At 42.1% G+C, this 18823-nt stretch overlaps 1 protein-coding gene across 1 annotated transcript; it reads right to left on the bottom strand.

The window, feature by feature from the left end:
* Nucleotides 1–1006: 1006 nt before the first annotated feature.
* Nucleotides 1007–13433, bottom strand: LOC110972418 (NLR family CARD domain-containing protein 3-like). Its single transcript, XM_051954718.1, has 5 exons — nucleotides 13229–13433; nucleotides 11271–13110; nucleotides 6281–6454; nucleotides 3054–3216; nucleotides 1007–1042 (listed from the first exon to the last, which is right to left on the bottom strand). Exons 1-5 carry the CDS (start codon nucleotides 13431–13433, stop codon nucleotides 1007–1009), a joined length of 2418 nt encoding a protein of 805 aa, XP_051810678.1.
* Between the last annotated feature and the right edge of the window lie 5390 nt (nucleotides 13434–18823).

An 18823-nucleotide genomic window follows, 5' to 3' on the forward strand; every position in this document is an offset into this window, starting at 1 on the left:
ACACTGCATCTTTGCTTTGATACTGACTGTGTTTAGTAGAAAACTGCTGGAAGCAGCAGAGACTGATGGAACCTTCTACTGACCTCAGAGTCTTCAGGATGCAGTCTGGACTCTCCACAAGATCTAACAGATTTTTCACTCCTGAATCCTGCAGGTTGTTCCAGCTCAGGTCCAGATGTTCCAGATGGGAGGGGTTGGACTTCAGAGCTGAGACCAGAGAATCACAGCTGATCTCTGACAAACTGCAGTGACTCAATCTGAATAAAGAATCAAAGATGTGTGTAAAATCATTGATGATCCATCAGATGTGTTCAGGTTCTGAATGTGCAGATCAACATTACTTCATCCTCATCAATCAGCTTTTCTCTAAAAGCAGCACAGTGACTTTGTCCTTCTCTTATTGTGGATCATCATCATGTCAGCCTTCTACACACATCATCCACATGTCAGCACAACATTCATTCACCTATTCATGTCCACACATCAATAACATGCTGCATCATCAACAGGATCAGGATCAGTCAAATAAAACTCAACACAAACCAAACAAATATTTAGACTTCACTCACTAAACTTTGTCACTTCCAGCTGATCTGAGTTCAGAGGATCTTCTGGATCCAGATGTGACTCTTCAGCTCAAATTACAAACATTCCTTTACTTTAACAACTAACACTCGACATTTTATACACTTTCTGCTACAAACATTCCACTTTTGTCACAACAAACTCAATTTAGGACAAAAAGAGAAAATGTGAACCAGAACAGATTTACAGCTTCATGGATGGAAGTTCTGTTGAACAGAAATGAGCTTCAGTTGTCATTAAACACATCAGATCTACAACAGTAACAGACAGACAGTGAACTGACTCGAGAGTCTTCAGGAAGCAGTCTGGACTCTCCAGAAAACCACTCAGATGTTTCACTCCTGAATCCTTCAGGTCGTTGTAGCTCAGGTCCAGATGTTCCAGATGTGAGGGGTTGGACTTCAGAGCTGAGACCAGAGAATCACAGCTGATCTCTGACAGCCTGCAGCCTCTCAGTCTGAATAAAGAATAAAAGATGTGAGTTGAGGAGACAAAGTTCCTGCTTAAAATCATTCAGTTTCATCATGAGTTCAGAGCTGCAGAAATCTGGATTTCTTTTTTGATAATTAGATTTTGTTAGTATTTTTTTCAATAAGAAACAACAGACAACAAACCATACCACAAACAAAACAAACATACAGTACAAAGAACAAAGTTGCCAAGCACTATGCTGTGCACAAATCTCAGTCCCAGTTTAACTTGGAAAATGTGTATAGGAGCATATTTATAAAATCACTTCAGAATATGTGTCTAGTTCTGGATGGCTGATAAAATATGCAAAATGTGGAAGGTGAAAGACTTTTGAAACATCCAGAGAAATTTTAAACCATAAAGAGGGGGCCATCAACCACACTCCCTATCCTGACAAGTATTTGATCCATTTTGTCCATCTTGCAGTGTGTACATCTTTTCTCAGTCTCAGAAGGAAGGTCAGTCTTTCCATCTCACCAATCTCCTTAATCATCTACTGTAGGTGGGATGGGTTGTAACCATTTACGAGTGATCACTTATTTTGCTGCTACAGATCATATTTTTTAGGAGGTATTTATCGTTTCCTGATATTCCTTCTGGTAGATCACCCAGATAAAGTGACATGCATGTCATTGGGATCCATTGACCAAAGATCTGCTGCATAATTCTCCAGATGTGTTCCCAAAAGATTTGTATTTTAGGGCAGCTCCAGAAAATGTTGTGATGACCCACCCCTTCCTCCCCACAATCTCTTCAACATGTACGTCTCGTTGATATTAAGCGTGCTTTCATTTTAGGAGTGACAAAGAAACAAACAAGATTCTTCCAACCAAACTCGCACCAATGCGAACAGGATGTAGAAATAATAGTTTCTCACATATTCTCCCATTGCTGACTGGATATTTTATCATTTAACTCTTTCTTCCATCTCTGCTTGATGTATGTTGTGGCAGTTCCTCTGCATTTTGTGATGTTCTCATACAATTTTGATACTACAGATTTAGGCCCAGTGTATGTCTGTACCACCAACTGTATCGTGCCACTCAGTTCTGTAGTTGCTTCATTTTTCCTAATTTCTTTTCAATAGTATTGGTGTAGCTTTAAGTATCTATAAAAGTCATGATTTTGCAAATTGTATTTTCCCTTGAGGAAGTTATGTAAAATGTTTTTCTCCATCATAGTACAAAAAGCAGTAATACCCTGATTTGTCCAGGATCTAAGTCTAGAATCTGTACTGTTTGATTTAAATAGAATAGAATAGAATAGAATAGCCACTTTATTGTCAACCAGGACAGACACTAGTTGGTGCACATCATTCACATCAAATTCTGTATCATATCCAATCCATCTGAGTGTTTTTAACTGGATCCACAAATTTAATTGCTTTATAACCTTGAACCGCGTATGTAAGGTAAATAAGGTTATGGAGTTCAGATGGTTTTGGTAGAAATCTGGATTTCTGTGCATCAAGTCAACCTTAAATCTCCTTCAAATCTTCTTTTCATACGTGCAACTTCATCAATGAGATCTGTTCATTTATTCTACCAGAGGAGAAGCTGCTGGACCACAGAGGACAAATACATTTGCTTCCAGGACAGAAAGGTGAAAAGTATCTAAAGATTGAGCAGCAGATAAAGCCACTGTCTTTACTTCAGTCATCTCACAGCTCCAAATGCTGGAAAGGATGAAGGAGAGAGTTTGTGCCACTGGTGAGCTTCCAGTTAAAGTGTTGCAGTGATGTGACACACAACAGGTGCTGACAGGTGAGGAGATTATTCTACTCACTGACTTCTATGAGATCAGCACAGAGAACTTTAAGGACACTTTAGCTTTGACTCTGGACTGAGTCTAGACTTTATGACTCCCTACTACATTTAAAAAGGAAAACTCTTTGGATGATTCACAGCAGTCATTAAAACTGATGAGAAAAAAGAAACATTCACTCAAAGATGAGAACTTTGAATCACTGAAAACATGATGTCTGACCCTAGAGTCTTCAGGATGCAGTCTGGACTCTCCACAAAACCACTCAGATGTTTCACTCCTGAGTCCTTCAATTTGTTGTTCCTCAGGTCCAGATGTTCCAGATGGGAGGGGTTGGACTTCAGAGCTGAGACCAGAGAATCACAGCTGATCTCTGACAACCTGCAGCCCCATAATCTGAATAAAGAATAAAAGATGTGTATAAAATCATTGATGATCCATCAGATGTGTTCAGGTTCTGAATGTGCAGATCAGCATTACTTCATCCTCATCAATCAGCTTTTCTCTAAAAGCAGCACAGTGACTCCTTCTCTTATTATGGATCATCATCATGTCAGCCTTCTACACACATCATCCACATGTCAGCACAACATTCATTCACCTATTCATGTCCACACATCAGTAACATGCTGCATCATCAACAGGATCAGGATCAGTCAAATAAAACTCAACACAAACCAAACAAATATTTAGACTTCACTCACTAAACTTTGTCACTTCCAGCTGATCTGAGTTCAGAGGATCTTCTGGATCCAGATGTGACTCTTCAGCTCAAATTACAAACATTCCTTTACTTTAACAACTAACACTCGACATTTTATACACTTTCTGCTACAAACATTCCACTTTTGTCACAACAAACTCAATTTAGGACAAAAAGAGAAAATGTGAACCAGAGCAGATTTACAGCTTCATGGATGGAAGTTCTGTTGAACAGAAATGAGCTTCAGTTGTCATTAAACACATCAGATCTACAACAGTAACAGACAGACAGTGAACTGACCTCAGTGTCTTCAGGAAGCAGTCTGGACTCTCCACAAAACCACTCAGACGTTTCACTCCTGAATCCTGAAGGTTGTTTCCACTCAGGTCCAGATGTTCCAGATGTGAGGGGTTGGACTTCAGAGCTGAGACCAGAGAATCACAGCTGATCTCTGACAGCCTGCAGCCTCTCAGTCTGAATAAAGAATCAAAGATGTGAGTTGAGGAGACAAAGATCCTGCTTGAAATCATTCAGAGTTTCATCATGAATTCAGAGCTGAAGAAGCTTCAGAAGGTCCAAGTTTAGAAAATGGAATCTCCAATCAGCTGAAGCCAACAGGATGCAGCTTCAAACAGTCCAACAGAAGCAGTGAAGAAGAGCTCTCATTAATATTAATGACAACATGCTGCTGTTTCAATAAAGACAGAGTGACTTCAGCTCTGAAACTCTGCAGCTCCACCAGTGGCTCCATCCACACAAACTCATGCTGAGCAACAAACACAAGGAAAAACATTCGCACATTTATTTCACTTTCTGCTCACAGTCACACAAACACACAAGAAGGAAACGTGGACAAAATGAGGCTCCAGACTGTAAAATATCTTCATGTTCTGGAACCATGGAGACCTTTCGATCAGGACTCTACATTCACATCATTTCATTCTTCATCCATCTGTCATTGATAGTGGAAAGTGTCCATCACAGTTTTCAGAGGACCAGGTGACGTCTTCAAACTCTTTTCTCAAACACAAACATCTTCACTTTCAAATGACTCCAACCAGAGAAAAGAAGAAAATCAGCAGAAACTCCAGCAGAAAATCTTCCCGTTGCTCCTGATAAATGACTTCAACTCTTCGTCAACTCTCACAACTTCTGCTGCCGGATTTTCTGCTCATTCAACAACTGATGGATCAGCTTCACCTTTCATCAGCAGCTAAATCAAATGGCTACATCTTGGATTTCAACATTTCACTTTCTGAACATCACATGGCTTCATCCAAGTGTTGAACCAGCAGATGCTGAATATTAGTTTCTGTCTTCAATTACAGCTCAGACAATCAGTCCACTATTCGATGAGTCCATGGACAAAACATCAGAAACATTTTCATCATGGTTGGAGTCATTGATCCAGTAAAACACCAAACTGGTTCCAGTCTGTCCACTGTCAACACTTTCTGTCACATTAAACTGAATATTTGTGCTTTTGGACTGTTGCTGGAACAAAACCAGACATTTGAAGACATCACCTTCAACTCTGACAAAGTGGGATCAATAGTTTTCACTCTTTTCACCTTTTAGACTTTATTTAATCACTGACAGGAAAATAAACCAGAAAATAATACTGAGTTGCTGCCTAGTTTCAGTCTGAAGTGTAGAAAAACATGAGGTCAGATGTGAGCTGAAGATCATGTGTGTCAGAGTTTCACAGTCAATTATTCACTGGAGGATTTTTCTGCTTCTATTCAGCTTTGAAATGTGCAGCTCAACATTTCTCTGCCACAGTCAAAGGACTAAAGCAGAGAAGAAGAAAAGAGACGTTTTCATGAAGATCCTCAGTATGGATCAGTAGAACATCAGCCTGATGGCTGCAGTTTAGAGTCACCACAACTTTACATCACATTCATCTCAGCACACAAAGAAAACATGATGTCTGACCCCAGAGTCTTCAGGATGCAGTCTGGACTCTCCAGAAAACCACTCAGATGTTTCACTCCTGAATCCTTCAGGTCGTTGTAGCTCAGGTCCAGATGTTCTAGATGTGAGGGGTTGGACTTCAGAGCTGAGACCAGAGAATCACAGCTGATCTCTGACAACCTGCAGCCCAACCATCTGAATAAAGAATAAAAGATGAGCTTCAATTGTCATTAAACAGATCAGATTCTTTCATTTATTCCATCACCTTCTTCTTCTTCTTCTGTGGAAATCAGCTTGCTAGCTTTGTCTCCTTCACATCTTCCAGTGTGTCTTCCAACAACAGTCATGTCATCTGTACATTACAGAGGGATTCTGATTCCTGCTGTCCACACTGACTGTCCACTGCTCTCTTCCGAACACAACTCCACTGGAAGGAATCACTTCATCAGCTCAGCTCACACTAACATCAAGCTTCAGCTTCTGACTCACAGTAATCAACTTCCACGCTGTTGACAACTAAACTCCTCTTTGACTTCCTGAGGCTCCACTGCAGCTCAGCACAAACACTGTGGAAATACAAACATACTGACTGGATCTGTGGAAGTCACACTGCTGAAGTCTCACATCACTTTCACATCAGCTTTACATTCAGACACACAGCAGGACTGTGGATTCTGTCCTCCATCTGGAACTCTGCAGTCAGCTCATCAGGGCATTTAATCACACTTCAACAATCTCAAACATCTTCACACTGTTTTCAGGAAAACACTCTAAATTTATCAACAAAACTTCAGTCAAAGATTTAAACTGAATATATTGATAAACCATCAACAGTGAACTGACCTGAGAGTCTCCAGTTTACAGTTTGGACTCTGCAGTCCATCACAAAGATGCTTCACTGATGAATCCTTCATGTAGTTTCCACACAGGCCCAGTTCTATCAGATGGGAGGGGTTGGACTTCAGAGCTGAGGCCACGACTTCACAGTGACTCTCTGAGAGTCCACAGGCAGCAAGTCTGTAATGAGACATAAATGATAAACATGTTGTGAAAGAGGACACTTCAGTGAACAGTCCCAGTAAAAAGATGATGATGTCTCTGCTGTGGACCTGCTGCTGTCAGCTTCACCTGCATCACTCAACATTTACAGTCTGCTGTCAAACACTACACAAACCAAACTGATCACTGGACAACATCACACCTGAACACCATGAATAAGAACATTAGGAAATATTCTCCAGTGATGACAGACCACTGAGTCAACTTTAGTCCTCAATGTTCTTTAGAGAGATTCTGGAAAACTTGTTGAGCACAAACACAAAGAACAAACCATCCATCCATCCATCCTTCATACACCGCTTTATCCTCACTAGGGTCACGGGGGGTGCTGGAGTCTATCCCAGCTGACTCGGGCGAAGGCAGGGGACACCCTGGACAGGTCACCAGCAGTGGCGGTTTTTCCACAGAGGCCAAGAGAAGCCTGGCTTCCCCAAAAAATGTGCAAGAAAGAAAAAATATAAATAAGCTTCACCACTATGTATTTTATGTTTTATATTTTTGTCATTCCTTGTTGTCAAAACACTACATCAGGCATTTCTGCTTTGTGAGGAGCAAAACAGCGCCCCTCTTGTCAAGCTCTTTTTCTGCATTACACTACATCCAGCCCGGTCTCACGGGGATTCGTGAAACTGTCACGTCAGTTTTTGTTTCGGTTTCGTGCGCACCAACACGATGTCGTCATGTTTTTCGTGCCGCTCACCACGAGCGAAACCCGCTGTGGTAATCACATCTGAAAGTGGTTTATACCGGCGGATTCATGACGATCTAAGCTGTCCATCGGCGTTTGCGGCCACCGCTGCGGCCGCCGCTTCGGCCGCCGCTTCGGCCGCCGCTTCGGAAGCCGGACATTCTTTAAATTCCTATGCAAATTCGGCGGATTCGTGACGATTTAAGCTGTCCATCGGCGTTTGCGGCCGCCACCGCGGCCGCCATTGCGGCCGCCAGACATCCAGCCGCAGTGGCGGCCGCAAACGCCGATGGACAGCTTAGATCGTCATGAATCCGCCGAATTTGCATAGGAATTTAAAGAATGTCCGGCAGCCGCAGCGGCGGCTGCAAACGCCAATGGACAGCTTAGATCGTCATGAATCCGCTGAATTTGCATAGGAATTTAAAGAATGTCCGGCGGCCGCAGCAGCGGCCGCAAACGCCAATGGACAGCTTAGATCGTCATGAATCCGCCGAATTTGCATAGGAATTTAAAGAATGTCCGGCGGCCGCAGCGGCGGCCGCAAACGCCAATGGACAGCTTAGATCGTCATGAATCCGCCGGTATAAACCACTTTCAGATGTGATTACCACAGCGGGTTTCGCTCGTGGTGAGCGGCACGAAAAACATGACGACATCGTGTTGGTGCCTACGAAACCGAAACAAAAACTGACGTGACAGTTTCACGAATCCCCGTGAGACCGTGTTGCTACATCTCTCATGCCCTCTGCGCTGTCTGTCTGTTCAGAGGCCAGCTTCGCCTTGCCTCCCTTAGAGAAAAAAACAGCCCGTATTAGCCAATCAGATTGAAGCAAGGCTCATTGCTTAATGGTCGATGCATCATTTAAAAAAATATAAGGGAGGCCAGATCAAATCTGGCTTCCAACCAATCACAAACTGTGATGAACAATACCCACACTAATGCAGCTGTCCTGCCAGGCGCCAGCAAGCCCACACAGCAAGTATAGCCATCAAGCTAGCCAGAGAATGGATGGTGACAGGGACCTTGAGTTTCTTGTAAAAAATGACTTCACAAAACTTCCTTTTGAAGTTCAACTACAAGTCAAAAGGGACGGTAGGCCAACTCCAAAGCTCAATCTAACTAAGTGTAGAGCTAATGGAAAAGCTCGCTCTTTTTGTGAAGCAAACTATGCCAGAAACGAGTGGCTAACGGGAAGTGCCAAGCTTAACCGGCTTTTCTGCTGGCCATATCTCCTATTTGACCGGTCTACCGGCTCCCTGAACAACCCCTGGAGCACTTAACCTCTAGCCTAGCCGCGCTAGACAACTCACGGCAACGAATTTAATTCTCTGCCAGGGTGGGTCTAGTTACCCTCCATAAGGCTCGAGGCTGGATGCTCCTGAAACTGGCCGGACAAATCACCATGAAGTGTAGAGTCAGAAGGCGGGCGTAACAAAGTGAGGACAGAGGCGTGACGATTCTGACAGAAACAACCGGCGCACAATAAACAGTTATCTTTTGACTCGGCTTTGGCCACAGTCCTTAAAGATTTGAAGCTAAAATTCAACTTGAAAGATAAACAAAGGATGGCACTGAAGTGTTTCATTGAGAAGAAAGACGTATTGGGACTTATGCCGACGGGATATGGCAAATCCTTAATACACCAGTTGGCTCCGCGGCTCCGCTGGTTGGGAAGCTAACGGGACTTAGCCACAATCCGCCGGTGCTCTAGGAACTACGTCAGCCTATTTGTTGCGCTGATTGGTTGTATACCTACCCAATTGCTGCAGAGGGATTTGATAGACAACCTTTTAGCCCGCCTCCCTCCCTGTCGAGCTTCCCAGCCCGATCTCACGAGGATTCGTGAAACTGTCACGTAAATTTTTGTTTCGGCTTCGTGCGCACCAACACGATTTCGTCATGTTTTTCGTGCCGCTCACCACGAAATGCACACCAATGTATTTTAAACGGCGGACTTTTCGTGCCACTCAGAACGTATTTCAAAAGAATGTGTATATTATATTTTTAATGTAAAACCGCGGCGAATCCAACGCTATATTTTGCATGACATCGTCCCTAAACATAACCCTAACCACAATCCTAACCATAACCTAACCATAACCTAACCATAAGCCGGTGGTACACTTACCAATTTGCATAGGAATTTCAAGAATGTCCGGCGGCCGGCGGCCACAAACGCGATCACACAAGCAGTATACGCCGATGGACAGCTTAGATCGTCATGAATCCGCCGGTATAAACCACTTTCAGATGTGATTACCACAGCGAAAAACATTTCGTGGTGAGCGGCACGAAAAACATGACGAAATCGTGTTGGTGCGCACGAAACCGAAACTAAAACTTACGTGACAGTTTCACGAATCCCCGTGAGACCGGGTTGAGCTTCCCTAGACCCTTGTGCCGTCAGAAACATGGGTGTAGCGTGGCTAGGCTACTTAACCTCTTTTTTTCCACTGAAATGAATGTGATCTCGGTAGAATAAAGGTACTGTAACAGGAGGCTGATTTGTTTACATGAAAATAACAGTTAAAACACCGAATGTAATTTGTTGTTCACACTGGCTTCCTCGGTAATTTTGGTCACGGGCCGCCACTGGTCACCAGTCTGTCGCAGGGCTACATATACAGACAAACAGTCACACTCACATTCACATTCAAACCTACGAGCAATTTAGAGTAATCCATTAATCTCACTATATTTTTGGACTGTGGGAGGAATCCAGAGTACCCGGAGAAAACCCACACATGCACAGGGAGAACATGCAGAAAGATACCAGGCCCAGGCTGGGATTTGAACTGGGGATCTTCTTGCTGCAAGGCGAAAGTGCTAACCACGACTCAACTGTGCAGCCCAAGAACAAACCAGTAAAGTTGAATTATTTCCACCACAACATCTCACAAACATGTTATCAGGGTTTGTAGCATTAAAAATACAACTCTGAGCTTTGTGTCCATCACATCTCTGGAAACAGTCTGACTTGTAGCATTCTGCTCTGATATAGTCACATCTCTGAACATTTCCTGATTCCACTCTTCTCTGCAGCAACAACACACAAAACACCAGAGTTTCTCTGTGAGGAACTGAACATTAGGAAAGATGTCACATCTGGGCTCTGGAACCACTTCCCTCTTTAGAACCAACAGCTGAGTTCACATCAATAAAATGCTCCATGACTCAGTCTTTGTCTGATCAGTCATTTACGGAGCCTCATGTCCAAGTTAACCAGCTTTAGATACAAACTGTTGGACAAGAGACTCAATCACCGTACTCATCTCAGGATTATTCTCTACCTGAGGAACCAAATCACTGCTACAGCATCAATATCATCTCATCACTGTCACGCAAAGTTAGCTTTAAAGATTTATTGACATTATTTGTCAATACACAACATTTCAAAAATTACTTCTGAGTCTTTTGAAGGCACAAAAACTGAATATTATATGTAACACTGATAACAAAGAACAACAGAGTTTAATCAGATTAAATCAGAAAGAATGTGAAATCAAAACTAAGAACTCAAACTAATTCAGATTTAGTTCACATCAGTGACAGCAAGAATTCCTTCAGTCATTTCTGTCAGACTTCAGAAATCTTTGTTATTGACACAGATCTGATGTTAAACTCTAAAGAGGAGAGAAATAATCTGATCAAATCTGTTTGACCAGAAACGATTTCAGAAGCTCCTCTTGTGATCAGAACTTTATTCCTTCACTGAAAACTGGAAAATGCTTCCATATAAAGAACCTCTACAGTTCTTCATGAGTTTCAGCAGATCTGCATGTTTCCTCCATCAGCCAAAGGAAGAACCTCAGAAGAACAAACTGTCTGCTGGAACAACTATTAGAACGAAATAGAAAAACTGTCTTCATTCGTTCATCAGCTTCAAACACAACAACATGAAAAATCCACATTTTCACAGAGTTTGCAGCAGCTGAAGAACATCTGAGACTAAACACAGCTGACATGATGTTTGAAATAAACAAGTGCAACATTAAGAAGAATGAGATGTTCTAGTGAGAACATGTGAAGAACTGAACTACTGATCTACTCTGACTGTTCATGTTCATCACATCTGGACTCACCGAAACTTTCTGCAGTTCCTCACAGCTGGAATCAGTCTCCGTTTTCCCTCCTCTGATGTTCTGTACTTGTTCAGGTCCAACTCATCCAGAACCTCCTCTGACATCTGCAGCATGTAGGCCAGAGCTGAGCACTGGATCTCAGAGAGTTCCTTCTCTGATCTGTTCTCTGACTGCAGGAACTCTTGGATCTCCTGATGTAATGAGAGATCCTTAATCTCCATCAGACAGTGGAAGATGTTTATGATTCTGTCTGGAGATATTTCATAACTGCTCGTCATCTCCTTCAGGCTGTTGAGAATTCTCTGGATCATTTCTGGATGGGTCTCTGTCCGACCCAGCAGACCTCTTAAGAGTCTCTGGTTGGACTCCAGACAGAGGCCATGAAGGAAGCGAACAAACAGGTCCAGGTGACCATTTCTACTTCTGAGGGATTTCTGCATGACTCTGTTCAGGAAAACATCCAGGGATGAGATGTCTGTGTTATCCTTGTAACCATTAACATCTTCAGCATAAAGATCTTTCCGCTCTTCTCCCAGGAACTTCACCAGAACCTCCATCTTCCTGTTGGTGTAACAGTGGAGCATGTAGACTGCAGCCAGAAACTCCTGAACGCTCAGATGAACAAAGCAGTAGACTGGTTTCTGGAACATCTCACACTCTCTCCTGAAGATCTGGGTACAAACTCCTGACAACACCGAGGCCTCTGTCACATCCAGACCACACTGCTCCAGGTCTTCTTGGTAGAACATGATGTTTTCTTTCTCCAGATGTTCAAAGGCCAGCCTCCCCAGCTTCAGAAGAACTTCCCTGTCAGCCTTCGTCAGCTCCTGTGGAATCTTCTTATGTCCCTTATGGTACTTGTTCTTCTTCCTCTGCGTCTGAACCAGCAGGAAGTGTGAGAACATCTCAGTCATGCTCTTGGGCAGCTCTCCTCTCTGCTCTGTGGTCAATATTTGCTCCAGAACTGCAGCAGTGATCCAGCAGAACACTGGGAGTCGACACATGATGTGGAGGTTCCGGGATGTCTTCATGTGGGAGATGATTGTGCTGGAGCGCTCTTCATCGCTGATCCTCCTCCTGAAGTACTCCTCCTTCTGGACGTCGGTGAAGCCTCGTACTTCTGTTAACCTGTCCACACATTTAGGAGGGATCTGACTGGACGCCGCAGGGCGGGAAGTGATCCAGACCAAAGCCGAGGGAAGCAGATTCCCCTCCATGAGGTTGACCAGCAGAACGTCCAGCGAAGACTTCTGGCTGATGTCAGACACAACCTTCCTGTTGGTGAAATCCAGTGAAAGTCTGCTTTCATCCAGACCGTCAAAGATGAACAAAAGTTTACAGACAGCCAGCTGCTCTGCCGTCACTTTCTGTAATGTTGGATGGAAAACATGGAGCAGTGTGAGAAGACTGTGCTGCTCATCTCTGATCAAGTTCAGCTCCCTGAACGGAAGCACCACTACCACACTCACGTCTTGGTTTTCTCCACCCTCTGCCCAGTCCAGAGTGAACTTCAGCACTAAGAAGGTTTTTCCCACGCCAGCCACGCCGTTGGTCAGGACCACTCTGACGGCCCTCTGCTGCTCAGGTAAGGCTTTGAAGATGTCCTGGCACCTGATGGGAATGTCATGGAGGCTCTTCTTGGAAGCTGTCTCCAGCTGCCCCACCTCATGTTGGACATCAGCCTCTCCACTGTGTCCCTCTGTGATGTAGAGCTCAGTGTAGATCCTGTTGAGGAGGGTTCCACCTCCTGCTTCATCACTTCCTTCAGTCACATGTTCACATCTCCTCCTCAGACTCATCTTATGTTCCTGCAGAACCTCCTGCAGACCAACGCCTGCTCACAGACCAGACAAACAATCAGACTCAACAAACACAAACATCTTTCATGTCTGGACAACGCAACACAACAACAAGCTCAGTTTCCACAAATCAGTCCACCAGCACATGTTCAGTCTTACTTTGTCCACAGCTGCTGGTTCTGGATCTTTCTCCACACAGGGGACAGGAGGAGTGTCCTGATGGAGCAGACTGGTCCCAGTATGAGCTGATGCACTGTCTGCAGAACCAGTGTCCACAGCTGTTAGAGACTGGATCCTTCAGGAAGTCCTGACACCGAGCACAGCAGGACGGCTGCTCCTCCACACAAACTCCCCTCCTCTTCATCACTCTGTCAACACATTTATTCATCACATCTCACATCATCTGGAGAAAAACATCCACATCTGACTCCACAGAGCAGAAGAGAACGGTAAAAGTGAGGCTACTGTTCTGTCTTAGTTCAGCCGCTAATAAAAAGCTGCTTGCTTTTATTATTAACTCCACTCACTTCTTTTCCCATCAGCTGTCTGATTAAACTCTCACTCATCTGCCTGCAGTTTGCTGTTCATACAAACTCAACACTTTGTGCAGCAGCTTCACAGTAACAGCCTTCCACCACAGACAGCTGCTTCTGTTCTTCACTGCTTTACTCACTTTGGCAGCTCAGCTCGGCTCACTTCACTTTAACTCAGAGAACAAATCATGGAGAAACTGTGACAGAACAGCAGCCTCAGACACACAGCGTTCAGCTTTCATTTAAACATCTGGATCATCAGGAGCAGGAACCAATGACAACCAACCACAACATCAGCTACACATCTGGAGAACATTCTTTCACTCTCTGAGTCTTTACAGTGGCTTCAACATTGGCCTGGAGATGTTTGAATGTTGGCTGGAAATGGTGAAATCCAGGTTTTCAGCTGTTTTACCACAGAAACACCATCAGAAGTTCTGCTTCTAAAACCCAGACCAGGATCCACGTCAGTCTGAAAGACTTCTGCATTCTGACCACTGTGTGACTGTTTCAGCAGAGCATCTTCCTTCATCTTCCATCAGCTCACTTTACAACAGGAACACTTTCTTACTTTTTGTCTGAGGGTTCAGGTTCTTTACTGAAGTCTGGAGGATGAAGACCTTTGGACCAGTCACTCTTCATGGACAGACAGCTGGAGGCTGGAAACTCTGATCTCTGTCTGTGGATCTGAACTCTGCAAACACAAACATGTTTCTGATCACATTAATCACTGATAGATTCTCTGATACCAGTCATTCTGGGAACCTCAACTGAAAGAGAAATGAAAGAAATTCAGTAAAAACCTCCATAAATCTGGACTGAACCAAACGCCTGCTGATGTGTCTGTGCTTCTTGTCCAAACTGAGAGTTTTCTTCAGTTCAGGTGGATTAGAACAAGGAGAACTGTCTGTTCCTTCATTATTGTGACCACAGCAAACATCACATCTCACTGCAGGATCCATCTGACCACCACATGAAGCCCTTCACTCATTCTCTTTACTGCTTTTACAAACTTCACTACTGAATATTCAGTTTCCTGACTCCTTGTATTCCACCTCTGAGAAGAAATCCAGATGTTGTTGCTCGAACGTCTCCAGTTGAACCTGTGCCTGAGTGTGAAATCAGGAAAAATGACCATTTTGAAGCCAAGAGTCAAGAACAAAAGACTAAAACACAGAACATCTGATTTCATGTTGATGGCAGAAGGATTAAAAATAGGTGTTTGAATGTGTTTCAATGGGACATCTCTGTCTTTATTCTTTTACAGCCCCTAAAAGTAAAAATTCTACTCATAAGTGACATATCTGAGACTGTTATGATAAAAAAAATAGCGTCTCAGCATTTATTATATGGAAATAATAGATTTTTATGTGTTTTCATAAAAACAAAAACTGTCATTTAAATGGTTAAAGTCTTGAAAATGAATATTTGGTATTTCTGATCAGGACTGACGCTGATTCATAATGTAACTCAGTGAAAGTGGACAGTAATAGGAATATAGAACAGATTTAGGGCAGTTATTGTCCTCCAGGTCCTCTGTGGAACCTATTAAATGTGATGAACTGAGGGTTATCAAGATATGACAGGCTGCTTCTGATCCAGGGAGGAAGCTACCTTGGAGTTTGATCATGCAATAAAACTCTGTTTTTTCTTGAATCTGTTCATGGCTGTTTGCAAACATTCTATCAAACTCTTTTCTTCTTGCTGTAGATCAAGTGTCTGTTTCTCCATATCACTGCTGTTCTAGCGCTCAGGTCTGATCCACACATACAGATTTTAGAACTCTGAAGCTGTCAGAGCTTTGCTGTGTTAGTGGTGATACAACAGTTCATCTGTTAATCATCTTGGGGTCACTTTACAGCACAAACACTTTCTTACTTTGTGTCTGAGGGTTCAGGTTCTTTACTGAAGTCTGGAGGTTTTCCTTTGGACCGGTCACTCTTCATGGACAGACGGCTGGAAGCTCCTCCTCCTCCTCAGAATCACTCATCTTGTGGACTTCAGTCAGTCTGAGAGGAAAACCAGCAACACTGACTGAGAGCTCAGGAACACACAAGTTCACATTCGTCTTCATTCAGGTTCTTTGTCCACAGAAGTGAACTCTGAAAAAGTCCTCAGAGAGAAAACTGACTCTCACCTGCCTCCACAGCCAGGTTTCTTCCTTCGACTGAGTCTGAACTAAGACAGCTGGAGTGTTTCCTCCCTGTTCTCATAGTTCTTCCTCTGCTGAAGCTCCACCTCATTCCACCGCAGGATTCATTTAACCATAACATGAAGACTTTCACTGCTTCTATTTACCGCATTTACTAACTTTACTCATGAATCTTGTGTTTCCTGATTCATTATATTTGATCTCACTGCTAACAAATCCAAAGGTTTACGTCTACAGTCGATCCCTGACACGTTTGTTGGGAATATTATTTCAATAATAGTTTTAATGTGGTAAATATTGATTGTTGCACGTGAAACTAACTTTGTGATGAATGAATAAAACTGACTGTATAACAGAAGCTGAATAACTGAGTATTTAACCACCACTAATGCACAACAGCTACAAACTAAGAGACCAAACCTTCTAAAGGTTCAAGCTTCTGCTGGCCTGCGAGGCTCCACAACAACCTGACAGGAAAACAGAGAACACTCTGTACATGAACAAGACACCACATCCACCTCACTTCTGTGTTATCAGGAACCCACAAACACACCACATTCAGTTCTCACAACACAGGAGAAACACCTCAACATTCACACATCGTCCTTCAGGGTGAAGATGGTCCAGATTGGCTGAAGACAAAAGGAGGGTTCAGGTTTAAACCACGGATCCCCGCAGCATTAGACCAATCAGATAGAGGTTCATTCTCATACCAAGCTCTGCGTAATGTTAAGTTAGGCATCCTTTTTGGGGAAGTTGGCTACAGCAATTCTCTGCTGTTTTAGTCACAGAGACCCAGAAGGTCCATGAACATGCTATTAATTCTCCACTGCATATTAAATATTCTTAAAGGATAACAGACTAATTTTCATCACTCAGTCTGAGAGTTAAACCAGCAGCACTGAGTGACACAAGAATCAGAACAACCAAGTCTGTTCCAGAGTCACAGTTGAAACTTTCAGATTGATTGATTGATTGATCATTTATTTCAAACCAGCTTCTGACACCACCAAAATCAGACAATTTACATAAGTGATTTGAAAAGGGGATGGATGAAGCAACGCTTATAAATTCCAACCCCCCAGATTCCATCCTCAGATCAGGAAATAAAACACAGAGTCCAGACAGGAACAAAACCAGAACAACAGTCCACCTGGTAAATGAAAAGATCCACAGAGACAGCTGACTGAGAGACTCTGACGGGATAAGAAGAATATTGGACGGACACTCACCTTGTTGTCCTCCTCTGTACAATGGAGTCTGAACTCACAGAAGCTTTTATTGGTTTCTCCCTGAACTCAGTACCTGGATCACCTGAGCAGAGCTGCCCCTCCCCTCTAATAAACACAGCAGATAAGAGCTGATCTTCACTTTCACATAGTCTGAGGGCTGAAATTTTCCAAGTCCCACAATAAATTTATCTCTGTTAAATTTAACTTTCAGACAGTCCAAGGACTGATATCGTCTAAGTTCCTGAGTAGATCCCTGTTAGTTTGAACCTTCAGACAGTCTGAGGACTGAAGTTTTAAGAGTTTCTCAGTATTTCTGTGTTAGTTTGAATTTTCTGGTTAACAGAAGCCTTAAAACTTGTGACTATGAGTCTTGATTTCACATTTAGACCATCCATCTGAGTTCTTCTCAGACCTTTACATGTGGGTTTTTCTGAACAAACTTTGATTCTCATCACCGAACAGTAAAGTTTGTGGAGATCAGAAGGTAACATTAGTTTGATCAATGCTTTCAACTACTAGTAGACTTTATCTGGAAAACAGTTTTCTGAAATAATTTCTTAGTAAATCTGTCCACAATGAAACCAAGAACATAGAAAGAGGAAATGTTTGAAGAAACAACTTGTTTTCAATTTAGACTAGAAAACACTTTAAGACCTTTATCTGTTTTTGCTCTTTTTGATAATTTTATCGTCTCTTCTGTTTAATTTGATCTTCTGAAGTCTAACTGGTGTCTTTTCAAATGTTTTGCTCTTTTCTCACCTTTTGTTCTTTTCTAATGTCTGATTTCACTTTGAAATGTTTTGTCTTTTTAATGTTTAACTCTTTTTTCAAATGCGTTATCAACTTGTTTGAAAATTTTCCTTTTCTTTTCCAATGTTTAATTTTCTTTTTAAATGCTTAATTGTATTTTCTGTTTAATTCCTATTTAAAGTCTTATTCTCTTTAAGATTTAATTTTCTAATAAAACATTTTATTTTTAAATTAAACATTTTGTCTCTTTAAAGGTTTAATAATCTAATTAAATGTTTTGTATTTTTTAAATGTTTAATATTCTTGTTTATTTGTATTTTTTTTAAAGTTTAATTATCTAAAATATTTCATCTTTAATGTTTCATCTTTGTTGAAAAAATTTAATTTCATGATTACATGTTTTGTATCTTCTGTTTAATTATCTAATTACATTTTTTTGTCTGTTTAATATAATTTAATTGTATTTTTAATGTTTAGTTTTCCTTTTAAGTTGCTTTTTTCATTTGATTTAATTGCTTTTTTAATGTAGTTTATTTCTTTAATCTCTTTTCTGTCAAGATTTTAACCCCAACCTTGAAAACGAAACAAAACCTTAAATCTCAATGAAAATACTTCTGCTGTCACAATCATGAGTTAGTCAGTTATTGAGTTTATCAATTCAACTTTGTTTAGCACCTTTCACACAGATGACAAAACTATACAAAGAAAAAAACTATGCTGACAGTGATTGAAACTCAAAAAAAGAAAAAAAAGAAAAAAAGATTGAACATGGTAATAAAATATGTTGTGTTCAGGTGATGAAGGGAGTTTATTGAAGTCTTCTTGGGCTCACACGGTAAATCATTTAATATATAAACTTGATATTCAGTCTAAGGAAACTAGAAACTGCAGAGCGACAGAAGAACCAACAATATCTCCTGTTTTCTCCTTTAATGAGTCAACTCTTCTTGTGCTTTCAGACCAAAGAACTACAGACTCTTCACGACCTGCTCAAACTCTTGGTACAGGACCTCACCACACGGGTCAAGAAGGTTTCCTTCTCATTTCTACTCTGAAGCTCACCTTCTCCTGCTCAAACTGCTGACAA

This window comes from Acanthochromis polyacanthus, chromosome 10 (assembly GCF_021347895.1).
Source record: "Acanthochromis polyacanthus isolate Apoly-LR-REF ecotype Palm Island chromosome 10, KAUST_Apoly_ChrSc, whole genome shotgun sequence".
NCBI lineage: Eukaryota > Metazoa > Chordata > Actinopteri > Pomacentridae > Acanthochromis > Acanthochromis polyacanthus.

What these genes read in the sequence shown, in the direction of transcription:
- LOC110972418 (XM_051954718.1), bottom strand. Translation starts at nt 13,433, where the DNA reads ATGAAGAGGAGGGGAGTTTGTGTGGAGGAGCAGCCGTCCTGCTGTGCT. An exon ending in AACCAGCAGCTGTGGACAAA is followed by an intron (nt 13,111 to 13,228) that starts GTAAGACTGAAC and finishes TGTCTGGTCTGT; the next exon opens with GAGCAGGCGTTGGTCTGCAG. An exon ending in AGAGTCCAGACTGCATCCTG is followed by an intron (nt 1,043 to 3,053) that starts AAGACTCTAGGG and finishes TTCTTTATTCAG; the next exon opens with ACTGAGAGGCTGCAGGCTGT.